This window comes from Schistocerca cancellata, chromosome 5 (assembly GCF_023864275.1).
Source record: "Schistocerca cancellata isolate TAMUIC-IGC-003103 chromosome 5, iqSchCanc2.1, whole genome shotgun sequence".
NCBI lineage: Eukaryota > Metazoa > Arthropoda > Insecta > Orthoptera > Acrididae > Schistocerca > Schistocerca cancellata.
In genome coordinates this window covers 717,427,456-717,451,836 of record NC_064630.1, presented here as the reverse complement: position 1 = coordinate 717,451,836, position 24,381 = coordinate 717,427,456, and the positions used below count along the sequence as shown (strand labels likewise).

At 36.8% G+C, this 24,381-nt stretch overlaps 1 protein-coding gene across 2 annotated transcripts in view; it reads left to right on the top strand.

Moving 5' to 3' along the window:
• Positions 1–757: 757 nt before the first annotated feature.
• The window catches only part of LOC126188276 (esterase OVCA2), a 41,188-nt gene continuing 17,564 nt past the window's right edge, over positions 758–24,381 (top strand). Inside the window, exons 1-2 of one of the 2 annotated variants that reach the window (XM_049929859.1) lie at positions 758–1,064; positions 14,622–14,793. In XM_049929859.1, the coding sequence (XP_049785816.1) occupies positions 987–1,064; positions 14,622–14,793 (250 nt within the window). In that variant the 5' untranslated portion in view covers positions 758–986. The remainder of the gene's footprint in view (positions 1,065–14,621; positions 14,794–24,381) is intronic. The other variant, XM_049929858.1, reaches the window with a different exon arrangement.

The window sequence follows — 24,381 nt, the reverse complement described above, 5'->3', positions numbered from 1 at the left end:
GTTACAAACAAATTAGTCCATAGACTGATGAGTCAGCGTCCTGCTGTAGAGAGTGTTTGCAAAAATTGTTTCCTGTTATTGGCCAACAAATACTTTTTGGTAATGATTAAAGCATATGTAAATGAAATAAACGACTCTTCCGTGTCTCGGTCATCGAAAAATAATGTCAAACTGCAAAAAATAATGCATGTGTGATACAATAACTTTCGTAAGACGTCAATTGTAAGTAGTGATACAGTCTCACATTCAGTTCTCTGACGAATAAAATTGTTTATTCTACAGCAAAAATATTTTCTTAATGCCAAGAGTCCCAACTTCTGATTCTTTAAATGCCTTGTTCTGCTCATTACTTTACGTATGAGAGCCAAATCCAAGACATCTCGTACTTCATTTCATGCGTGTATTAAGCGCTAGCAGGCGATCAAAATATAGATATCAATTCGAGTTGCTAGGTGTCACCGCTGCGCGCTGTCTCGTGCGAAACTAATGCATTCTTACTATTATATTTATAGGCTATGAGGGCATATTGAAAACTTTTCCACTACAGAGTTTGTGGCGTACTGTGCGGTAAATGGCATCACTTCAATTACGAATATAACTCGTTTTAGTAACCATGTATGGCTAAATAAACTTACCGAAGAATAACTTATGTATTCTAATCCTACCAATTTTGTAAAATTATGCAATAACAATTTATTTCTGTTTGTAATTCTCTTTCCCTTAAAGCCTTCAGAGGGCTTTCCCGTTTTTGGTGCTCCAGTTTTCTTGTCACAGTAAGGGACAACATAGCTTTTGTGGAAGTTCTTTGCATAGTTCATGTTATTTGTAAACAAAAACCTTAAAAACATTAGGACGAAGATAGCATGAGATATCAGGAGTGTAACAGACACATTTAGTAAGAAATTAAACTGTTGTATAAGTGCGCAAGGCGTTCTTTTTTACGAATTTGTAGTGCTGACAGTTGTTTGTATGGCAAACATCGAAGGATGACGGAAGAGTCAGCCACTACGCACTCTCCGAAAAAGAAGCAGAAGATGTCACAGGAAAACACCAATAAATGGAAAGTGAGTCGTTAAAATGCGTGGTATTTACTTGTATCTGTAGAATTTTCAGTAGTACAGTGGCATTTGATTTTGAGGAGTCCTGTTTGCCGTGGTATTGCCACTTCCGAAAAATTTATGTTCCAGTTCAGTTTTGTTGAAGGAAAACCAACACCATTTCTCATTATTTTAAATTACAATATAGATTAAATGTTTGTTTATAGTTGTAAATCTGATTGTCACACAAGAATTAACATTTCATTAAATCCGAATATCTCAATTAGATCCTAGTGTAGTAAGTGGTTATTCGATGTAATTTAAGTACCTTTATTTATTTATGTATTGACTATTATCCACGTTTAAGCATTAAAAATGCAACTGATGTCGTCTTTGGTATGCATAAACGCCTACATATATAAAGTAAGCAAACAACATACATGGTGTAAAAGTTTAGATCATTCCTGTCTAACCAAGATGCAAAATTGACGTTCGTACTGTACATAGTATTGCCGAGTGAAACAGTATTAGTGTGTAAGGTGGTCTTTATGGCACATTTTGAATTCTTCAGTGTATAAAATGCGTTCTCTCCAAGCCATTTGTGTGTGACGTTTTTGAACATACTCAGTGACATATTGTGTGCCTGTACTGGCACCATGCAAAATAGTTTTACACCCATTTATTTGCAACTATTTTGAGTTATCTTCAGTGTAGTAATTGTGATGTCGATATGCTGTTTTAGGTGTGTGTCATGTTGATGGACGGTTTATCATAGTTTATGACCTTTTTTTTTTTTTTTTTTTTTTTTTTTTTTTTTTTTTTTTTTTTTATGTGTTAGACAGCATAGTATAAACAGGTACATAAATGTTGTTATTTTTTAAGTTTTTTAAAATATAGACTAAAAGACTCATTATTTCTGACTCCACAGATGCATCTGATTGCCTGCTGTTACCATATGAGAACTTTCTTTGCCTCATGGGAATTCCCTCATAACAAAATGGGGTATGTCAAATGGGTGTGGAAGAAGGGATAGTATGCATTGAACTATAGCTTATCACTAAAACATGACAAGTTTACCTAATAAATATGTAACACATGCTAACATGGTCCAGATGTAGTCAGTATGACTGTTTCATATTAAATTAGTCAAAATGGGTGCCAATAAGTTTAGCTGAAGCACAGTCATGGCTTTCTTTAAAACATAATCTAAAAAGCTGCTCTGTTCTTCCATGAGATCCATAGCACTGTAGATAACAGCACTCAAGTTGATGTCATGTTCCATGACTACAGGAAAGCATTTGACATAGTCTTGCATTGCTGTTTAGTGAGGGGAAAAAAAGAAGAGTTCACTGAGTATTGAACCAGATTTGTGACTATATTCAAGACTACCTTGCAGATAAAACTTGATATGGCATTCTTAATGGAACAAAACCAATAGACCTTAAAGGTAATTTCTGGAGTTCCCCAAGGAAGGGTGAGAGGACTGTTACTGTTTACAGTGTAGATGAATGGTCTAGAAGAAAATGTTTGAAGCTCCTTAAGACTTTTCACGGGTAATACGGTTGTCTGTAAGAAATCTGAATTGCCCAAAGGCAGTATCGATTTGGAGAAGGACCTACAGAGGAGTGATGAAGGCTGTGGCAGCTGACTGGAAAAAAAAGGGGGGGGGGTGACATTCAGCACATACATAGGAAAAGAAATCCACTACCATACAATTACACTGTTGATGACAAATTGCTGAAAACAGTATGTACTGTAAATTTTCTAGGAGTAGATATCCAGAGTGACCTTAAATGGAATGACCAAATAAAACAAATATAAAGGAAAAGCAGAGGCCAGACTGAGATTCATGGGAGGAATTTTAAGACTAAGAGGACTGGCATTAGCGAACTATGTAGGACTGCTACCGGTCATTCTGACCGTTTAACTTTTTCTTTTTTGCTTTCAGTTTTACATCTACATCGGTACTCAGCATGGTGGAGGGTACCCTGTACGACTACTTGTCATTTCCACTCACAAATAGAGTGAGGGAAAAACTACTGTCTGTACGCTTCCATAGGATACCTAATTTCTTGTATCACCTCTTCGTGGTCCTTACGTGCAATGTATGTTGGTGAGAGCAGAATTGTTTGGCAGTCAGCTTCAAATGGTGTTTCTCTAAATTTTGTCAATAGTTTTTCCTGAAAATAACAATGCCTTCCCTCCATGGATTGCCAGTTGAGTTCCTGAAGCATCTTTGTAGCACTTAAGTTTTGTTCAAACCTACCGGTAACAATTCTATCAGCACTCGTCTGAATTGCTTCTACGTCTTCCTTCAATCCGACGTGGTGGTACGGATCCCAAAGAATCGATCAGTACTTAAGATTAGGTCTCACCAGCATCCTATATGCGGTCTCTTTCCTAAAGTTCTCCCAATAAACTGAAGTCGATCATTTGCCTTCCCTACCACAGTTTTCACCTCATATTGCTTTGCAATGTTACGCCCAGATATTTAAATGACTTGACTGTGTCAAGCTAGACACTAGTAATAATGCGTTCAAACATTACAGGATTGTTCTACCTGCACATTTGCATTATCTTACATTTTTACAACTTTAGAGCTAGCTGCCATTCATCATACCAACTGGAAATTTTGTGTAAGTCGTCTTGTATCTTCCTATAGTCACTCAACTTCAACACCTTACTGTGCACCACGGCATCATCAGCAAACAGTCACAGACTGCCGCCCACCCTATTTGCCAAATTATTTATATATATAGAGAACAACAGCTGTCCTATCACACTTTCCTGGTGCACTCCTGACGGAACCCTTGCCTCTGGAGAACACTCGCCATCGAGGACAACATACCGGGTTCTATTATTTAAGAAGTCTTCGAGCCACTCACATATCTGTGGACTTATTCCATATGCTCATATGTTTGTTAACAGACTGCAGTGGGGCACCGTGTCAAAGGCTTTCCAGAAATCTAGGATTACAGACTCTGCCTGTTGCCCTTCATCCATAGTTCTCAGTATATCGTGTGGGAAAAGGGCAAGCTGAGTTTCTCACGAGCAGTGCTTTCTGAAGCCATGCTGATTTGTAGACATAAGCTGCTTAGCCTCAAGAAAATTTATTATATTTGAACTGAAAATGTGTTCCAAGATTCTGCAGCAAACAGAAATTAGGGATATTGGTCTGTCATTTTGTGGGTCCGTTCTTTTACCTTTCTTATATACTAGAGTCACTTGCACGTTTTTACAATTGCTTGGGCCTTTTCGCTGGGTGAGAGATTCGTGGTAAATGCGAGCTCGATAAGGGCCAATGCTGTAAAGTGCTCTTTGTAAAATCAAACTGGAATTTCATCCAAACCTGGTGAGTTATTTATTTTCAAATCTTTATATAGCTTCTCTACACCAGGTATACTCATTTGTATGTCATCCCTGTGGGAGTCTGTCAGATGGTCAAATGATGGTATGTTTGTACTGTTTTCCTGTGTGAACGATTTCTTGAATGTGAAATTTAAAACTTCGGCTTTCATTTTGCTATCTTCAACTGCCTCACCAGATTGGTCAACAATGGACTGAATGAAAGCAGATTCTCTGCCAGTTATGACAGTAAGGCATGACAGTGATAGTTGTTCTATGCTTTGCGCATGGATCTTTTCACAGACGCACGAATCTCTACTAACCTTCGCTTGTCGTCGTTTGTGCATCCCCTTTTGAACCTAGAGTGCAACAGCGTCTGCTTCTTCAGCATCTTACAAATTTCATTGTTAAACCATGGTGGGTCACCTTTATCCATTTACTAGACATGTAACTCTCCAGGCCACGATTTACAATGTGCTTAAGTTATATCAGCAGGGGAAATACAGAAGCGTCCGATTCCACCCATCTGCTTTGACCCATGACGTCACAAATATGGCGGAAATGACCATACACTACGACTCCAATATGGCGCCTATGACGTCATTACGTAAACATGACCACAAACACGAAAATACATTGAAAAACCAACACACACATGTTCCACAAAAAACCTAATGAAACTAACAGGACAAGCGTGGGAAATGGGGGGTTTGGGTGGGGACAAAGTAAATATAAACAAATTTAGACACAGACCACCATACCAAACCACACAAAACGACGGAAAAAACCAAAACAAAACTCCCCAAATTCCACTAAATACAATATCCTCTGGAACTGGACACTTCCCTTGACATATATAGCTCCACATCAGCTTCCGATCCCACAAATAACGCTTCCCTTGACCTATATAGCTCAACAGCAACTCCCGATACTGCAACACCCACAGCCACAACCACACATTGGAATCGAACACTTCTCTTGACCTATATAGGTCAACAGAAACTACCGATATCAAATCATAAAACCCAAAACTACAACCATGTCCATAATCATCACTACCTCAAAAAACAACAAATTGGTATCGAACACTTCCCTTGACCTGTTATCCTTACAACATCTCCACATACAGCCATCCCTGGTCCGAGACGCTGGAACTTTAGTAAGCCTCATTTCTTCATGACATACTGAAAACTTCACGACTTCATCCAAAAATCCAAATACTTGAAGAAATTTTGTTAGAGACAACGGACTGTCCCCTATCATTGCTGACAACCAAAAACTGTTGACCTTGTCAGTCATATCCATACCTACCAAAGACATAAAAATAGTAATTTACCAAAATTCACATACGATGAACAGAAAAAAACTACAATAACATCAATAACAAAACTAAAATTGTCCAATCACTGAAAAATATTCCGCTGAAAGCACAGTCTCAATACCACACACGTGCAATGTTATCATGCAAATTAACCCCATACGCTACATAACACGCTACCCATAAACACACTACCAGAGAGAACCACCAAGTGCAACAATACACCACCTATAAACACGCCACACACCAAAAACATCACGTAACACACCACCAGAGAGCACCACCGATCACATCAAAATGACACCTAAAAACACGCCACTCTCACAAACTAAATTCCGTGCCGTCGTGACGTCACACACCACAACAGCCTTACGTCACGGGTCAAAGTCGACGGATGGGTTTGGATGCTTTGGTCGACCCTCAGCAGGTTGTCTTTATAGGTCAGTACTGCATTATGCATGTTGTACAAATGTGTTATGCTTAAAAATTTGTACAGAAAGTGCATCTAATTAAATAAAAAAGATCGAAGTAAAGAATACCAATTTCAACTAAAATTACAAATGCAAATAAATGTATTAACACTTTTTTTATCTGTGCAACTTGCACTTGGTCAAAGCCCCAACAGGTGATATACATATATGTAGTACCAAAAAGAAAGAAAAAGATGAACACAAATTGCTGTAGCAATAATGAGAAAATAACATTTTTTCTCTTTGACATATTTTCAGTCAAGGCCACCATCTTCGTCAAAACACTTTGCACACATATACTGAACACTTCCAGCACATGGACCACGTATGAACTTTTTGCACTGCTCACACAGATTTTTAGTTTTATTCAAACTTTTGCATCCTCCTATCTGGCAGATCTTCTGTACCAGTACCTTACGTATTTCAGTGTTCACAGTGAATGTATGAACAGGTCCTTTCCTTGATTGTACATACACAGAGGAGAGTTCTTCTGTTAGTTTGAAAAGAAACATTTGCCAACTAACTTTTTCCCCTGTTGTCTCTCTAAAGGAACCAGGCAAGGTGTAATATGTTGAAAAACATGTGCATAGGCCATCTGAGGCAGCCAAACTTGACAGTGTGCAGATGAGACATCCAGTCCTGAATACCAGCTCCAAATTTAGTGGAATTGTAGAAGCCCACAGTTTCAGGGAGTTCCTACTGTGTGTTGTTCATCCACTGCAACTGACTGGCAGATTGTGCTCAGTAGAAGAACATTTTTCTTGGGTCTTCACCTGATTGGAAGTAATTGTTGTGTTACCATTCATATAAAGATCCGGCAGCAGTCTTGACTGATGGAGGAACTTCTCTTAAGGTTTTCTTCAGTGTACCCACCATGATTGTGTCATTATGCTTCAGGTGGTGTGCAAGGTGTTTGCCTCTGAAGAAATTGTCACATGTTACATTTCTTCCTTTCAAAGTGTAAAGTTGCGTGAGATATGTAACAACATGCTCTGCAACAGGTATATTAGTGGGTCTTTTACTTTGTTTACCAAAGTGAGGAAATCCGTGCACTATATATTTACTACTGGCATCTCCTGCAAGCCAGAATTTCGAACCAAATTTGTCTGGTTTATTACTTATGTGTTCTGCATAGCAGCACCGATCACTGCTTGGATGGAGCTGCTCATCTACAGCTATAAATGCACCTGGTTTATAGTTCTGGATATAGTTAGATAAAAATAAATTTCTGACTGGAGTAGCTGCCGCAAAGCCATTGGTCTTGAGTCTTTTGGCATAAGTGTGCTTGTCATCAGACTTAAAAATTGCATGGGTTCTGTGAACTTATTTCTTCCCACAGTGTGAGAAAAAAATGGCAGTCCTTACATTTGGAACCACAGAAGTTTCAGGGGGAAAGTCTTTCCTCAATACACTTCACTTGCCTACATTACACCTATGGCAGATTATAATTGGCCAATATCAAGTATCTGTTTGTGATACTTGAGAATTTCTTGGCGTCTAATTTCTGTGAAGCTTTTTTATGTTCTTTAGAATATTATTGTCTATTGACACATGCCATACACTCATGAAACTGCCTATTAGCATTATGTGGTGGCCCAGGAGTTTTAGTAACACATTGTGATGTCCTAATTTTCCAGGTGCATGCCCTGGTGCAGTTAAAGTCCACACTGTTCTGTCGGCTGCAGTCTCTGAACTTCTGAATGCTGAGATGGATGCAATTTTTTCCATTGTTTTCCTCGGCTGCAAGTAGGAATTAGTAGTATCACTAGAATCGAAAGTGTGAGCTTTGATTTATTTGCATGTTGTTGTACAGGTTCTGAAAATTCATCTTGCGAGTCTGATGATTGGATGATTAGCCTTGTTTTGTTTCAAGGGGTTGACATTCTGTGTCAACTTTATAATCTCCATCATCCACCTCATCACATTCAAAAATATCTTCTTCTTCAGAATCTTCTTCTTCAGAATCTTCTTCTGTTAAAACTGTTCATACAATTCAGTAATCCTTCATCCGAATGAAAACACTGGTGCGCCATAATAATGAGGGGGAGTGCTAAACTTCTTTTGTTACAGACATGAAACGTAAGAAAATATCTCACCTGTAAAAGATATCTCACTGGTCATACTGACCGTCTGCTGTCCTTTGAGGTAAAAATGTTTATAATTCATTCAGGTTTTGTAATACACATTTGTCTTTTACAGAAATTATAAATCACCAAAGTACATTAAAACTTGTGAAAAATGAGGACCGTGAATTAAAACATACGCTATTTATTAAATGTTAAACAATGCTCACTGGCCAGACTGACTGGTACGGTCCTTGTGGTGTTAAGGAAATATAATTAATACACTAAAGAAGTGGTTTACAAGGTGTTTGTTCAACTGATTTTCTTTTGTTCATTAACCTAGGGTCCTTACCAGGCAGGACTGATAGAAGAGATAAAGATGTTCTAATGAAGAGAAGCATGTTTTGTCACGGGGTCATTTAGTCAGTGAGAGAACGTTACGGAGATAGTCAACAAACTCCAGTGCCTGATGCTACAATAGCAGCATAGTACATCACGGACAGGTTTATGATTGAAATTTTGAATGAGTGCTTTCTAGGAAGAGTCTGACAACATATTGCTTCCTCCCAAATTTATCTCGCAAAATGACCACGATAAAATTCAAGAAATTAGAGCTGATACAAAAGCTTAGCAACAATTATTTTTTCCACAGATCATTCGCAAGTGAAACTGAGGAGGGGGGCTCAGATAGTGATACTAGCAGTACCCTCCATCACACTCTGTGAGGTGGTTTGCAGAGTATTGATGTAGATGAGGTGACCCTTACTTTCCTGCTTGAATGTTCCTATGTCTCCAGAATGAGATTTTCACTCTGCAGCGGAGTGTGTGCTAATATGAAACTTCCTGGCAGATTAAAACTGTGTGCCGGACCGAGACTCGAACTCGGGACCTTTGCCTTTCATGGGCAAGTGCTCTTGCCCGCAAAAGGCAAAGGGCCCGAGTTCGAGTCTCGGTCTGGCACACAGTTTTAATCTTCCAGGAAGTTCCTATGTCTTTCTCAGCTGTAACAAAAGTTGTATCATATCCAGAAAGTGTGGATTTACACATTATAATGCCCGGTGAGTCATATACTTATATTATGAAGAGCGAAGGTCATAACATAGAATCCTGTGGCATGCCCTGCATGATTTTCAAGACATTAGACCTCATATTGTTGAACTGAACAATTTGTTTTCTGTCATTCTGGTAGGATCTGGTAAGAGGTAACTTTGAGCCTGTAAAACCATAGCAGTAGAGATTTTGTAGCAGTATTCTGTGGCTATGCCTTGTTGAGATCGACAAGGATAACACTAAAATATAATCTCATTTCAGATGATGATGGTATAAATGAAACAACTGTAATGCAAGTCTCTACTACTTCTCATATATATTTTATACCCCCCCCCCCCCCCCCCCCCCACCTGGCCCATCATAGTTTTGGTTTGTCCATAGCAACCGGGTTACTAAGTCAACACCTGGTGGTACATATAACTGCAGGTGATCTTCACTTAACCAGTGTTCACCTGAGATCATTAGTTTCATTTTTTAAAGACTTGATATTAACGTGTACAAATAATAGTGTCACCTTCGCGAAGTGGAAGGTTTGGATTCTTCTGCAGCAGCACATCAGTTTTGCTGACTTTTCTTATACAGTCATTTGTTACTAGCTGATTGTTTATTTACGTCTTTGCCTAGTTTGTTCATCACTCAGACTCCAAATGATTTTATAGGTCTTGTATATATCCCCATTTTCGTAAGTAATTTAACTATAAGGGGCTGTGCAATTGTCTGCGAATAGACCTCTAGTACAACTGAATACAACCTACAACATTCTGGAATTCGGAGAAAACTTGAGACACTTCCAGAATAAATGATGATTATAGCATGTAGTGAAAATATAGGCGGTATCATATTCTGTGACAAATTTGATCCAAGGAGATGTATAACTGTAAATACTTTTCTGTATATTTTTTTAAAAACTAATTGGTACCTTTTAAAAAAACATGTATGTATGTATTGTATTGTGTTTTGGTACCTTTCCTTGAATTTTTTTGACACTGTCTATTACAACACTAAGTTGTTTAATGACAATAAAATTTGATTTGATCTACCACAGTTTGAGAACATCTGTTTACAATGCAGTAGTATTTGGATCAGGCATTTTCTTATTGCTCATTTTAAGTCCTTGATGATCAGCATTTTAGCTGAGATGCAGGTATTAAATACATTTTTAGCCAAATAATGCATAATAAATGAAGGGGCCAGTGTGCAAGTAGTATTTTAAATGATTAAACGGACCAATCTCTTACAAAAACTTCAAGGATGTAGAACAAACATTAACAAAAGACAAAGACTTCATAGTAACTTAACTCTATTAAAAAGCTGCAACTTCAGCAAAAAGCTGCTGCATCCTCAGTTTTACTATATAGCTGCTGTTTATCTGCTGTTAGTAGCTTAACATTTCCTTGACTGCAGTGGTATGTTTTGTAGAACATATTTTTTAAGTCTAAGTACTGGGTCCAATTTATAGTAAATTATTAAATGTCATCCAAATTTGTAACAAACATTGCTATTTGCCATGGAGCTAACGGAACTTTTCTGTCCATAAATCTAGTAGCCTAATTGGATACTTTTTAGAAAGAGCAGCAGCTAAAGTCTAGGTCAGGTCCAGCAGCAGTCATGGTGGTGCTTATCTACTGCTCATATGTTGGAAACGCATCAGTTTCATGTAACCAGTGGGATGTTTATGTGACATAACCAGAGGCAGAAACAGAGGAAATGTGTTTCTAGTGCCAAAATTGAAACCATTGTCTTCTTTGCTGTTTTTTGGTGTATTAGTGAATTTCAAGAGAGAGATTTTTTATGATTGCGGCAGCAAGTGCTCTAAGGTGGACTGGACTATTTAAGTGGTTTAGTTCTGCATCCCAATATTGTCCGTTCGAGCCTGCCTCATGGGTTAATTGCAGAGATACAAAAATGTATCAAATGTGATCGTGAAATGATTCTTAAGAGTAAAAGTTTTGATGGATGAAATCATCTTCAAGTGCAGCAAAAGCCATAACTTTGATTAAATGAATGAATGTTTTTTTAATTCAATCATGGGAAAAGGTAAGTGGATCAATATTTATTAATATAGAGTTGCATGTCCGATATATTAATAAACATTGATCCATCTACCTTCCCCTATGATTTAATTAAAAAGCATTGACCCACCTACCTTCTCCCATGCATTAAATAAATAACATTGATCTGTGTACTCAGTGTGCTCATGCAGATTGATTGCATAGCAACACAGAGCAGAGAATATCAAGTATATTGTGTTGCAATGCAGTCCTTGGTTTTCAGGTACAAGCACAGTTTAAATAGCTACACTCAAAACAAGGAACAATTAAATTTATAATCTTCAAACAATTAAATTTATAATCCTCATTTACATCAATGTTTCATCCTTTCTTCCAAATGTATTACGTCGTCTGCATGCTATTCCCTCACTGGCTCTGTGTAACAAAGAGCTGACACACCTTCTGTTCCCATCATATCTCATGGCAAGTGCTGACAACATTCCTGCAAGAAAACACAGAAGTATGCCACTATTCCTATTCTAGACTTTTACCAAGAGTGGCTAATTAACTATGTTTTTAATTTTCTTTTGAATTTGTAGGCATTCCCAGTTTCTTGTTTCATGTTGGGTAAAAAATGTAACTTTCTGCATTCTGGCCCTGGACAAGCCAATTGGGCCCAGTTGATCATCTTGTCCTCCTCTGCCAGTGGCGTCATTGGTTGCGGTATGGAGGTAATGTGGTCAGCACATTGCTATCTGTCCTGGTTGTTTTTGGGCGCCTGGACACTGAACTGCTATTAATCTGTCGAGTAACTCCTCAGTTGGCCTCAAAAAGCTGAGTGCACTACATGTCAATCCTCCCACAAAGGAAAAATCCAAAACAGCACCTTGACTGAATCCAGGTCCCCTGCAGGGCAGTCGGCTGTGCTGTCCATTGAGCTATGAAGATGGGGGTATACTGTTTTTTATTACATGGGAGCTGACTGAATATCATACCATCTGAGTGTGTAACTTCATTTTTAACCCTAAACAAGGAGGCAAAGCCTACTTAAAAATTAATTTTATAATCATGTTGTGTTGTTGTAGTTCTTCTTCTTATGTCCGTGGTTGCTATGAAAATAGGACGAGGAATTCCGCCTATGGAAGACATTTTTTTTCCGTTTTGTTTTACCCAGACATGTTTCGGCACTTTTTGTGCCATCTTCAGTGGGATATTTTTTATTTTCTTACTGTAAAATTGTTGTTACATATTAACATTTAGCAAAACTTTTGGTACTGATACATAATATTTACATTTGTGAATGAATAATTGTTGTAAAATATTGTATATCATTTGCTCAGAGTTCACAGTTGAGATTTTATTTTTCTGTTTATTATGTATTTACAAACGGAAATGAATATTTATCGTGTTTTTTTGTGTGTAACTTACAGTTTTGATAGTCGGAGAAAGTGCAGTGTCAAGCGACCATAGGTCACAAAATCAGTCTGTTCACTTCGCCAACAACACATGAGAAAGCACTACAAAATCAAAACGATAATTTACACACAAAAAACGTGATAAGTCAAGAATCCAATGTTACGTAGCAACAATAGATACAAAATTCAACAATGTAATAAGTGCCCTGAATAACTGTCATAATTTTTTCAATTAATCACATTAAATGTACTACTCAACATGTAATTATTACAAATAACATTTAAAATGTGCAGTGCATCTCATAAATTGGCTAGGGACTGTAACCTAGGGAGTGATGATCTTAATGGACTAAGCGATACAGGGATCGTAGGGTCTGCGAAATCTACTGATACCGAATGTCAGCTTCCCTCATTAAGTAGTGATGAAGTGGCATTTGACAAAAAATGTGTGTAAACAGATAGAGAACAGAACAATGATAATTATTTCATTTCTATATTAGTTTTTGAAATATAAGTTGTGGGACAGATGCACGTGTAGCATATCCTAGAGTCTAGGCTTCGGTGGAAGGTGACAGTTGTGTTGAGAGTTGGTGAATCCAGCAAATGTGAATACGAAGTCTTAAATGTGGTGACACACTGAGCTGTGGTGTAGTCCGTGGTTGATGATAGGTTGGAGGGTGACAATTTGGTTGTGAAGTGGTGAAGCGGTATCAAATACTTAAGTTGACCCTCGATCATAACACACAGTGGCAAAAGCAAACAACTCTTAAGATAAGAAGTGATGACTTAGTCTTACGAAGTGCGTGCTCTTATCAATCAGTTTTTTGATATTGGCTACAAAGACCTGAGTTTTTGTGTAGAGATACAGTGTGTCAATACAAGCTGGGCGGGCTGCTGTTCAACGATTTAATACTGTGTGTATCTCAACACGGTGAAACGAGACTACACGAAAAACTCATTTGCTCAACTAGTGATGAGGTTTATTTAATGTGATCACAGGAGAAATGCCGAAGAAGTACAACAGCTTCTGAGGATACAACTTGCAACTTAATAATAATCTGCCACAAACGGTACATTCAAGTTATCCTTTAACTATGCACTAAAAATAGGCACAGAAGATACTAAAACATAAAAAATGTAAATCAAAGATTGAACAAACATATAAAACACAGCGCCTCTAGTGTCTGGCGTTGAAAGGTTTGACAGTGCAGTGTTTGTAAACACATGCATACGGTGCATGCGATTCGACACTATGTAATGGCAGATGGTCACTACACGATGTATCAGCAGTGACTTGTAACTTTCAGAGAGATAAAGTGAATTTTACATATCAGAAGGAGGACTACCAATGAAAGTATGGAAATTATGATAAATGCTGAATTCACGTCACAGTTATGTTGATGGTTGTCTATAAAATTTGTTTTGATACAGAATGTTGTACACCATCCAGTAGAAAATAAAATGTGCTGTTCCTATCTTTTGAAACATGCCTCTTCATTCCTCAGGACTTATAGAAGGGGTGGGGTAGAGGGGGGGAGGGTGGAGGGAGACAGATTGACAGGGACCCATCTGGTGTGAGATGAGGGGAGACTGTCCCCGTCCTCACAACAGATGTGTCCCTTGAGTCTGGAGTCTGAATGAACTGCCCTCCTTTCCAACCTTTCCCAACCAAATTCTTTCTTTCTTACTAAGGGAGGACCATATGAGTCCCAGAGGCTGGGAATAGTTCATTTAATGTTCTGCTTCTGTCTTTATCAGTAGTATTTGAAGTCACACCACCTGAAGAATAGTTGGGTTTAGATCTACTGGTCAGTCTTTCTGTCTTCATGTAGTTTAACAGTTTTCCTCAATTGAATTTTCTTTTTATACAATGCATTTATTTGGTTCACCCTGTTGATAAATGTATTGAAATATTATGCTTGAATTCCACAGATTTTATGTATCCACGGGTATCGACAGAACGGTGATGTTTTCAAGCAGAAAACGGGAGCTCTCAGGAAGGTGTTGAAAAAACATGCAGAATTTGTTTTTGTGACAGCTCCTATGAGGGTACCACCTCTTGAAACAAGTGAACCACAGACAACAGATGAATCATCTAATCTAGGTTAGTTATATGCAACTGCCCTTTACTAGAGAGTAACATTCTTATCAGAGAAGAAACAGAAGGAATAAGATTACATGCGGTTGTCGAAAATTTTGGTTATTGTACTGTTGAAATGGTTATCTTTTGTGTTATCTGTTGAGTAACTAAGTTAATTGCATAGCAGATTCTGACTAATGTTTGTTATATCTATATATATTCATTATAAGTTGATGTATAAACTGATTTCAAAACTAATATTCCTGTTTCATCACATTTATCATTTATTTGTTGGTTGTCTGTCATCATATTGGGATGTATTTTGTGGCTTTATGTCATTCCTAATACCAATTAATCTTAATGGAAAGATGCAATTAACTATTTGCCATTAGTTACGAACTGCTGTATGTATCTAATACTTGATACTAAGGATTTATGTAACTTTACTAGTTTATATGTAAAACAAGGAGAAGGCAACAACTCACTTACAGCTAGAGGAGTCACCAGCACTGAATTATTGGTGGGGACGACTCAGTAAATAGGGTGTACATCACAAAGGGGTCTCAACGGGAGATATTGAAACAGTTGAAAAAATTATTAACTAAAAACACTTTCTGGAGCTGTCTGAATGCCTTGGACAACATATTTCAATGACACTCAGTATTCTTAAAGCATGTCAATTTGAATCTGGATGAAAATTTATTTTGCTGTTTCCAAGTATAAAAAGTTACATAATATTAGCATTCATATTCGTTGACATTGTGTGTATGATTATTATGTCTTATGCCCAACAACCATGAAAACTATTTAAAATTGAATTGTTTTGAAACTAAATTGTGCTTGATTTAATTGGGAATGTAAATAAATAGCCTATTACGTACATGATTTTATTTATTTTTCAAACATTAAAAATATATAAGAACACAAATAGGAAAACTATGAAAACTGGGAGTAGAAGTGTAAGTCATTAAGAGGTCAGAAGCGATAATTAAATACATTGTCAGAAACATAATGTAAAATAATCTTCCAAAGTTCATCACATAATGATTCAAATACATTTTGCCTACTGTCAGAAACTGATACATTTTGCAATAAATATTTAATTGCCATAATTCCTTTGCCCTTTAAAAAAGACAATGTTGATGAATTCCCTTGAACTATCTTCCTAGCAGTTCCTCTTGACATGTTCTGCCTGTAACTCTGTTACGATACCAACACCGGTCAGTAACTGGTTATCATGTGGCGTTTGTTTGTTAGCTGCCTGACATGTGGCCACCCCTCCTACAAACTTACAGCAAAATGAACCAGATTTGTGCTTTTCTACCCAGCTTCTGTTGTACCAACACAATTAATGAAAACTTGGAATAACATCTTTTTAATGAATAATATAAGTGGATTTGACTTACTGACACATTGTAAATCCTGCAAACCATCAATTCTTACTGCACAAGAGCATCTAGTATGTGTAATTAGTTAAGCTTGGATTTATTCATTCAACAGTGCCAGTTTTTGTCAACTAACAAAGTTATGCTCAAGTGTAACATTACCAAGACCGGACTAGACAGCAGTACAACACGATCACTGGTATTATGGCAGAATTATTCAAGAATCAATACCAGAGAAGGAAAGTTGCTACTCACCGTATAGTGGAGATGCTGAGTCACGATAGGCACAACAAAAAGATTCATACAATTATAGCTATCGGCCATTAAGGCCTTTGTGAGCATTAGACACACACACACACACACACACACACACACACACACACACACACACACACACACACACACAACTTGCACACACGTCTGCAGTCTCAGAGAGCAGCGTGGTTTCAGCTCTCTGAGACTGCAGACGTGTGTGCAAGTTGCATTTGCGTTAGAGAGAGAGAGAGAGAGAGAGAGAGAGAGAGAATGTGTGTGTGTGTGTGTGTGTGTGTGTGTGTGTGTGTGTGTGTGTATGTTTGTGTGTCTACTGCTGACAAAAGCCTTAATGGCCGAAAGCTTTAATTGTGTGAATCTTTTTGTTGTGCCTATCGCAACTCAGCATCTCCGCTATATGGTGAGTAGCAACTTTCCTTCTCTGGTATTGTTACATTCCATCCTGGATTTTCCATTGTTTGATTATTCATGAATCATATAGAGCAGAATTTTTTTTGATGAAAGCTTAGAGTTGACTAAGAAAATAATATGCTGTTACTGATATGTTGATGATTCCACTTTATTATTAATCGTGAATGTAAATGAATTCAATAACATTGCTGTCAAGTACAGTGCTTTTTACCCCAAGGTAAAATTTACTGTCGAACATGAATGTAAAGGCAAAATCAATTTCCTTGCAGTAACTGTCACTAAAATGATGGTAGACAAAAATTCAGCATTTATAAGAAACCCTCTTGTATCAATCTCATAGTGCCTACATCATGGCATCCACTATATATATAAAATGGCACATATTAACAGAGTACTTAAACTACTGTCAAGTGAGCAAGGTAGGAAAAATGAAATAGCCATTCTTAAGCAGAGTGCTACAAGTAATGGTTAAAAGGCTGAAGTATTCACTTAAATGTTTCAAGAAATTAAAACAGACCACACATTGAGAACAGAGACTATTTTGTTCAAATAGGAACATCAAGTGCAAAAATCTGTGTTCGTGCCTAATTGAGGAAGGGTGAAGATACAGTAGTGGGGGGGGGGGGGGGGGACACTGGTTTAGGAATAGGCTTTCACAAAATTTAATCTCTTTGTTTTAGGTGAAAACATGATACAAATAAATCAAGTTGTAAATTTCGACATAGTTTGTGTATAAGATTCAGTGCAATGACTGCCATAATCAGTATATAGGTCTGATTGGTAGAACTTCTGAGACCCAGCATAATGGACACAGTGCACCACAAAATGATACGACAGCCTTTGGAGATAATCTAATGAAACTAAAGACTTGGTAGGGCCAGTAGAGAGAGGTCATGAAATTTTAGTCACATCGTATAATGGGTGTTTCTTGAATATCTTGGAACAGTTTGAAGCATATGGATGTCACCTGAATGTACCACATAAAATAATCAATCTCTAGTGAGACACTGAGAATTTGGTACACTTCAAGAATTTTGTTGACATATTCAGACAGCCCAGTCAGCAGCGAACTACCAGCTTTTCTGCAGCTCCACTTGGCAAAATAAGACTTTAGCAGCTCACTGCACTCGCCGTGGCAGCATGGCCACAGGCAGTCTGATTCCAATGCATAACACACCTCAAACACCCTCTGGCAGAAAACATTGCTTGTGCTTTATGTTTTCATTTAATTTAAATTTGAACATGTTTCATGTATTCATGTTAGGTGCATAACCTAAATTTCTTCTTAGTTTGAAATTAATTGCATCATGTCTTTTAGACAGTTATCTCTTACCATTTCAATAGCACCCAGTATTTGTATTTTTTCTCTCCTTCTGCCACCTTCCTCCATCCCTACCCTTCATGCATGATGAATGAGACTGTATGATGCATAGAGCATACAGTAAAATGGTAGATACCATGGAATGTTGTCATAAGTATGCTGTTGCCTTTATTTTACAGCTTTGGCTATGTTCATTTTGAAGAATTTTGACTTTCCACAACTTGTGAATAACCAGGTACAATTTTAAGAATTTTAGATTTTGGAAATCTGTTATTTGCGTATTCAGGTACAATTAAAAAATTTAAACTTTAAAAACTTTTAGTCTATGTCATCTATGGAGTTGTTTATTAATGTTTTATTTTATTTTAAGATCTGAAGATGATGATTATATGTGATTACTTCTGTCTGAGCCTGTTATAATAAATAATTTAAATTTTACTATCCATTCAAACAATAACAGCTAAAAACTGAAAGAGTTACTTTTTCACTATTTTATTATCCTGTATTGGGAATCCATGAATCAAATGACAGGAATAAATGCAAATTGGCAGATTTTCTTATAGAACTAGACAGTATTGTTTTCAAAGGTACCAAAAACTGACAGAATAACAGCTCTCTTGAATCTGACACAAGTTTGTGAAGCGTGTACTGAGATCAGTTGAACATGCCAGTAAAACAAGAATACTCAATAAATATTTACAAAGGAAAAACAAGTATGCTAATATACCTTACACAGATCCCAAGTGAAATGGTCCTTATGGATGTGAAATGGTCCTTGTGGATGACAAATAAGTCAAAACAATCTTAAACATATTCTTGTTTAAAAGGTAATAAATAACTTGTCACAAAACATGTAAATGTTCAACACATTGAGGAACATACGGTAATTCTTAAGGTATTGTAGCCGTGCATCATGAAATAGAAAAATCATGTAACAGCATTTACTCACAAAAATCACATTAATCCATGAATTTATACAGAATGCTATGTTTATAAATATATTATTTGACATTATTAGTAACACACACACATTAGTAGATTGTACTAAGAAATTCATCAGTAGAATAGAAGGAGTTGCCCACTAATAAGTCCTTAAGCCTCCTCTTAAACTGAACCTTATTTGTAGTTAAACTTTTTGTGATCCCGGCAAGTTATTGAAAATGTGTGTTCCTGAATAATTAACATCTTTCTGGACCAAAGTAAATGACTTTAAATTTTTCTGAAGGTTACTCTTGTTCATAGTATTGATTCCCATCAACTGAGCTGTTGGTTTGAAAAATAGAGGTATTTTTAATGACAAATTTCATTAAAGAATAAAAATATTGGGGGAGCAGTAGTTAGTATTCCTAGTTTCCTAAACTGGCCTCTGCATAATGTTGTTGATTTCACTATAAATAATTCTTATTATACATTTTTGGACCTGGAAAACTTTAGCTTGGTGTGATGAGCTACCCCAAGAAATAATCCTGTACATTATGGAATGAAAGTAAGCATAATATGCTAGCTTTTTATTTTTATATCATCTATGTCTGACAGCACTTACATTGTAAATAGAGATTTGTTTAGGTGCTTCAGCAATTCTGTGGTATTCTCATGTGAGTTGAACTTATTATAAAACTGCAATCTCAAGAATTTAGTGCTGTTAACTTCTTCTACCTGTCATATTTAGGCATATAGTGGTGGGAAACCTCTAACAAGTTCCAAACTATGGGTAGTGTGTTTTTTCAAAGTTAAATAACAAAGAATTAGCTAGGAACCATTTATTAATGTTCATAAAATTTTATTACTGATCTTTGTAAGGCTAAACTTGATTCACTATTTATTGCAATGTCTGTATAATCTATAAACAAAACAAACTTGGCATCTGGTAATGTCACAGGTAAAGGTCATTCATATACACAAGAAAAAAAAAGGTGACAAAGATGGAATTTTGGGGGATAACACATGTAATTAGTTCCTAGTTGGATAATGTCTCATAGTACACTAAGCGAGGTGGCACACTGGACTCGCATTTGGGAGGACGACGGTTCAAATCCGTGTCCAGCCATCCCGATTTAGGTTTCCCGTGATTTCCCCAAATCACTACAGGCAAATGGTTGCTTTGAAAGGGTGTGGATGACTTCCTTCCCCATCCTTCACTAATCTCATGGGACCAATGACCTCACCGTTTGATCCCCTCCCCCAAATCAATCAACTAATCTGATAGTTCAGTACATGTCTCTTTTCTAATGACACCCATTATTTCCTGTTAGAGAAATAGAATTTGCTCCGTTTTGCATCATTTCCTGTTACACAATAATATTCTAATTTATGTAAAAGGAAATTGTAATTTACAGTCAAATGCCCTTGACAGATCACAGAATATACCAGTAGCTTCTAATTTATTGTCTAATGAATTAAGTACGTTCATGCTGTATTTATAGATAGCTTTCTCAATATCAGAACCCATGAGAAATCTGAACTGTGAGTTTGATAATATATTTTGTTGTTGTCAGGTGGTTAAGAAGCTGATTTGATAGTAGCATTTCGAAAATTTTAAAGAATGCTCGTAAAAATCAAATTGGGCAGAAATTTTACAGTGTTTCTTTATCTCCTATCTAAAACAGATAGTCAACTCTGACAAATTTAAATCATTCAAATAAAGTTCCACTGCTAAAAGACTAGTTACATTGATAACTTAATGAGTTACTAATCCCAAAAATGCACTTTAATTAACTTTGTTGATATTTTATCATAACCAATTGAGCTTTTCTGATTTTAAAGATTTTTATGCTGGACTTTATTTGCACTGGTGAAGTAGGGGTTTTATTCATAGTACTGAAGTTATTTGCAATGACTGGCCTGAAATATTTCATGGCAGCATTTACTGAATGTGACAATTCCATCTTTTCAGTAACAGTTGTTAAAAAGTTTTGCAACACTGCATACACATTATCAATGTATCATTTACTCTTAATGCTACCTGTTCCTTTTCATGTCTGGATCTACCAATCACCACCTTCACTATACGCCATATTGTCTTTATCTTGTTATTTGATGTGATTATCTTTTTTTTTGTTATGCATTTGATGTCCCTATTATTGTCTTCAATATTTTGCAGTATGTCTTGTAATGGGCTAATGGATCAACAAAAGAGCTGCTTCTGGCTGACAGATAAAGTTAATTTTTGTTTTATACAGTACCTGTATTTGCTGGGTAATCAATTGCTTCTTTGTAGACTTTGATCTAGTGTGGGTTAGTTTACACAGAAAACAGATTTCCAAAGCAACTTGACCAATAATTTGACAGAAATATGCAGTTACAGACAAGTATTAGCAGTATGTGCTGGTGTTCTGATGTTCAGTCGGAAGACCGATATGATGCCGTTCCCTTTACTGCGTATCCTGTGCACTGTGCAAGCCTCTTCGTCTCTACATAACTACTGCATCATACATCCATTTGAACGTGCTTACTGCATTCAAGTATTGATCCCTCTCTATCATTTTTACACCTTCCTTCTTCCCTCCTACCCCCTCCCTCTCCTTTTTCCCCTCCCTCCTCCCCCCCCCCCCCCCCCCCCCACACACACACATTTTAACAATACTTGTGTTGTAGATATAAGCAGTTTTGGACGAGAATTATTTACAAGACACGGTATGCACCTGAACAGATCAGAAAAAAAAGCATTAGGTACCCTCTTAAAAACAAAAATATTGGAAGAAGTCCACAAATGTACCCCAAAGTTGGAACGAATCGCACTTAAATGGCTCCAGCCATCAAGTCAGACTCGGTTTCAAACTCAAATGTTTCAGGAAATTGTTAGTAATGAACGTACTGTGTCTGTAGCTACAGATAATTTTTTAGGCAAAAGTTTACATCTGTCTCTAATTCCAAAGAAATGACGATTTTTCACCAAAATGTGGGAGGACTTGGTAATAAAGTAAATGACATTACTGTTCTGTTAGAGGAACCACAAGGAATAAAAGATACTGATGTATTATGTTTTAGTGAACATCATGTGAAAGATATTGAAAGGTTACAGCTAAGTGGTTACTGTCAGGCAGCACATTACTCTAGAACCATCATGGAAAAAGGTGGAGTGGTAATTTATGTAAAAGACAACATATCTTACAATGCATTAGATTTAAAGAGCCATTGTATAGAGCAACAAATTGAAGTATGTGGTGTTGAGATTACTGTAAATGACTTCACGGCTGTAGTGTTAGCACTGTATAGATCTCCCTCAGGGAATTTGAATGTATTTCTTAAGCACTTAGATTCTTTATTATCCATATTGTACTCAAAGTCCAAGAACTTGATAATTACTGGTGACTTTAATGTTGATTTCCTAAAAGAGAGCAATAGTAAAGCTGATTTAGTACATTTAACGGAGTCTTATAATCTGATGGCAATAGTAGATTTCCCAACTAGGGTTACTGTTAACAGTAAAAGTCTGATAGATAATATATTTATAGATAAGTCTAAATGCAATGAGATCACTGTACATCCAATCCTTGGCCTTTCTGATCATGGTGGTCAATTGCTAAGGCTCAATTACATCAGTGAGTGCAACAGTTCCGAGCATTCTTGGAAATCTTTTAGGATAATAAATGAACAGGGCCTTAAAAAATTCAATGATACCCTAAAAGAGATAGATTGGAGCCCAGTTTATAGGGAAACAGATGTAAACAAAAAGTACAATTCATTTTTAAATGAATTCATGTCTGTATTTGAGTCCATCTTTCCCAAAAAAGTAGTTAGAAATAGTCATATAGGCAATGCCAAGAAGTCTTGGATCACTACAGGGATAATAACATCTTGTAGAAAAAAGAGGATGTTATACAGTTCTCTCAGGACTTGTAATGATCCAAAGAAACGACAACACTACAAACTTTACTGTAGAATTCTCAAGAAGGTTATAAATAAATCTAAAAGTATGTGCATAAAATCAGAAATTGAAAGCTCAGAAAATAAAATTAAAACTATATGGAATGTAATAAAGAGGGAAACTGGCAGGACAACAGGGAACATGTCTCAGGTAGAGATTAAAACAGGGGACAGTGTCATAAAGAAACCTGAGTTGGTTGCAGAAATATTTAATAACCACTTTTTGAGAGCAGCAGAGAAGACAGGCTGTAATGGTTCTATGGAAGAATCATTGTCCCTCCTACAGAAAGCTATTAGCAACAGAATCCCACAGTTATCCTTACCTCCAGTTACTGTAAGCGAAGTCATAAGAGTAATTAGATCATTAACAAATAAAAATTCTGCTGGTGTGGACAATCTTTCTAGTAAAATACTGAAACACTGTTTTAAATTTGTTAGTCCCGCCTTATGCAATATATACAATGCATCCCTACAAGATGGGATTGTCCCTGACAGACTTAAGTTGGCTGTAGTGATTCCTCTCTTTAAAAAAGGTGATAAAAGCATTGTTACAAACTATCGCCCAATATCCCTATTAACTACCTTCTCGAAAATTCTAGAAAAACTCATGCACAGGAGGATTGTAGACCATCTCAACTTCCACAGTATCTTAAGCAAAAATCAGTTTGGTTTTCGTGCCGGTCTTTGTACTGAACAGGCAATATTCTCTTTCAGCAACCAAGTTTTGGAAGCCATTAACAAAAAAAATGTCTCCAGTGGGTATTTTTTGTGATCTTACGAAAGGCTTTGACTGTGTAAACCACCAAATTCTTTTGAAAAAGGCAGAATACTATGGTTTAGGTGGTACTGTTGGCTTGTGGCTACAATCATATCTACAGGATCGGAAGCAGACTGTAATGCTAAATGCCTCTTCAGGGGAGCCTGCCTCATCTGAATGGGGCACGATAACGTGTGGTGTGCCTCAAGGCTCCGTTTTGGGCCCACTGCTTTTCCTCATCTTTATTAATGATCTTCCTCTTTGTTCTGAGACAAACAGCAAATTTACCCTGTTTGCCGATGATACCACAATTCTAATTGACGATTTGATTGATCGTGATCTTGAGCAAACTACAAATACTGTTTTTAATGACATCTTAAATTGGTTCTCCTCAAATGGTCTCTCACTCAATGCAGATAAAACTCATTATATGAGGTTCCATACATCACAAAGTAATCCCGATGAAATTAACATAAAATGTAGAGATCAACCAATACAGAAAGTTGAAGATACAAAATTCCTGGGTGCTTACATAGACAGTAAATGTAATTGGTCAGTTCACATTCTTCATCTATGTAAAAAACTTAGCTCGGCAACAT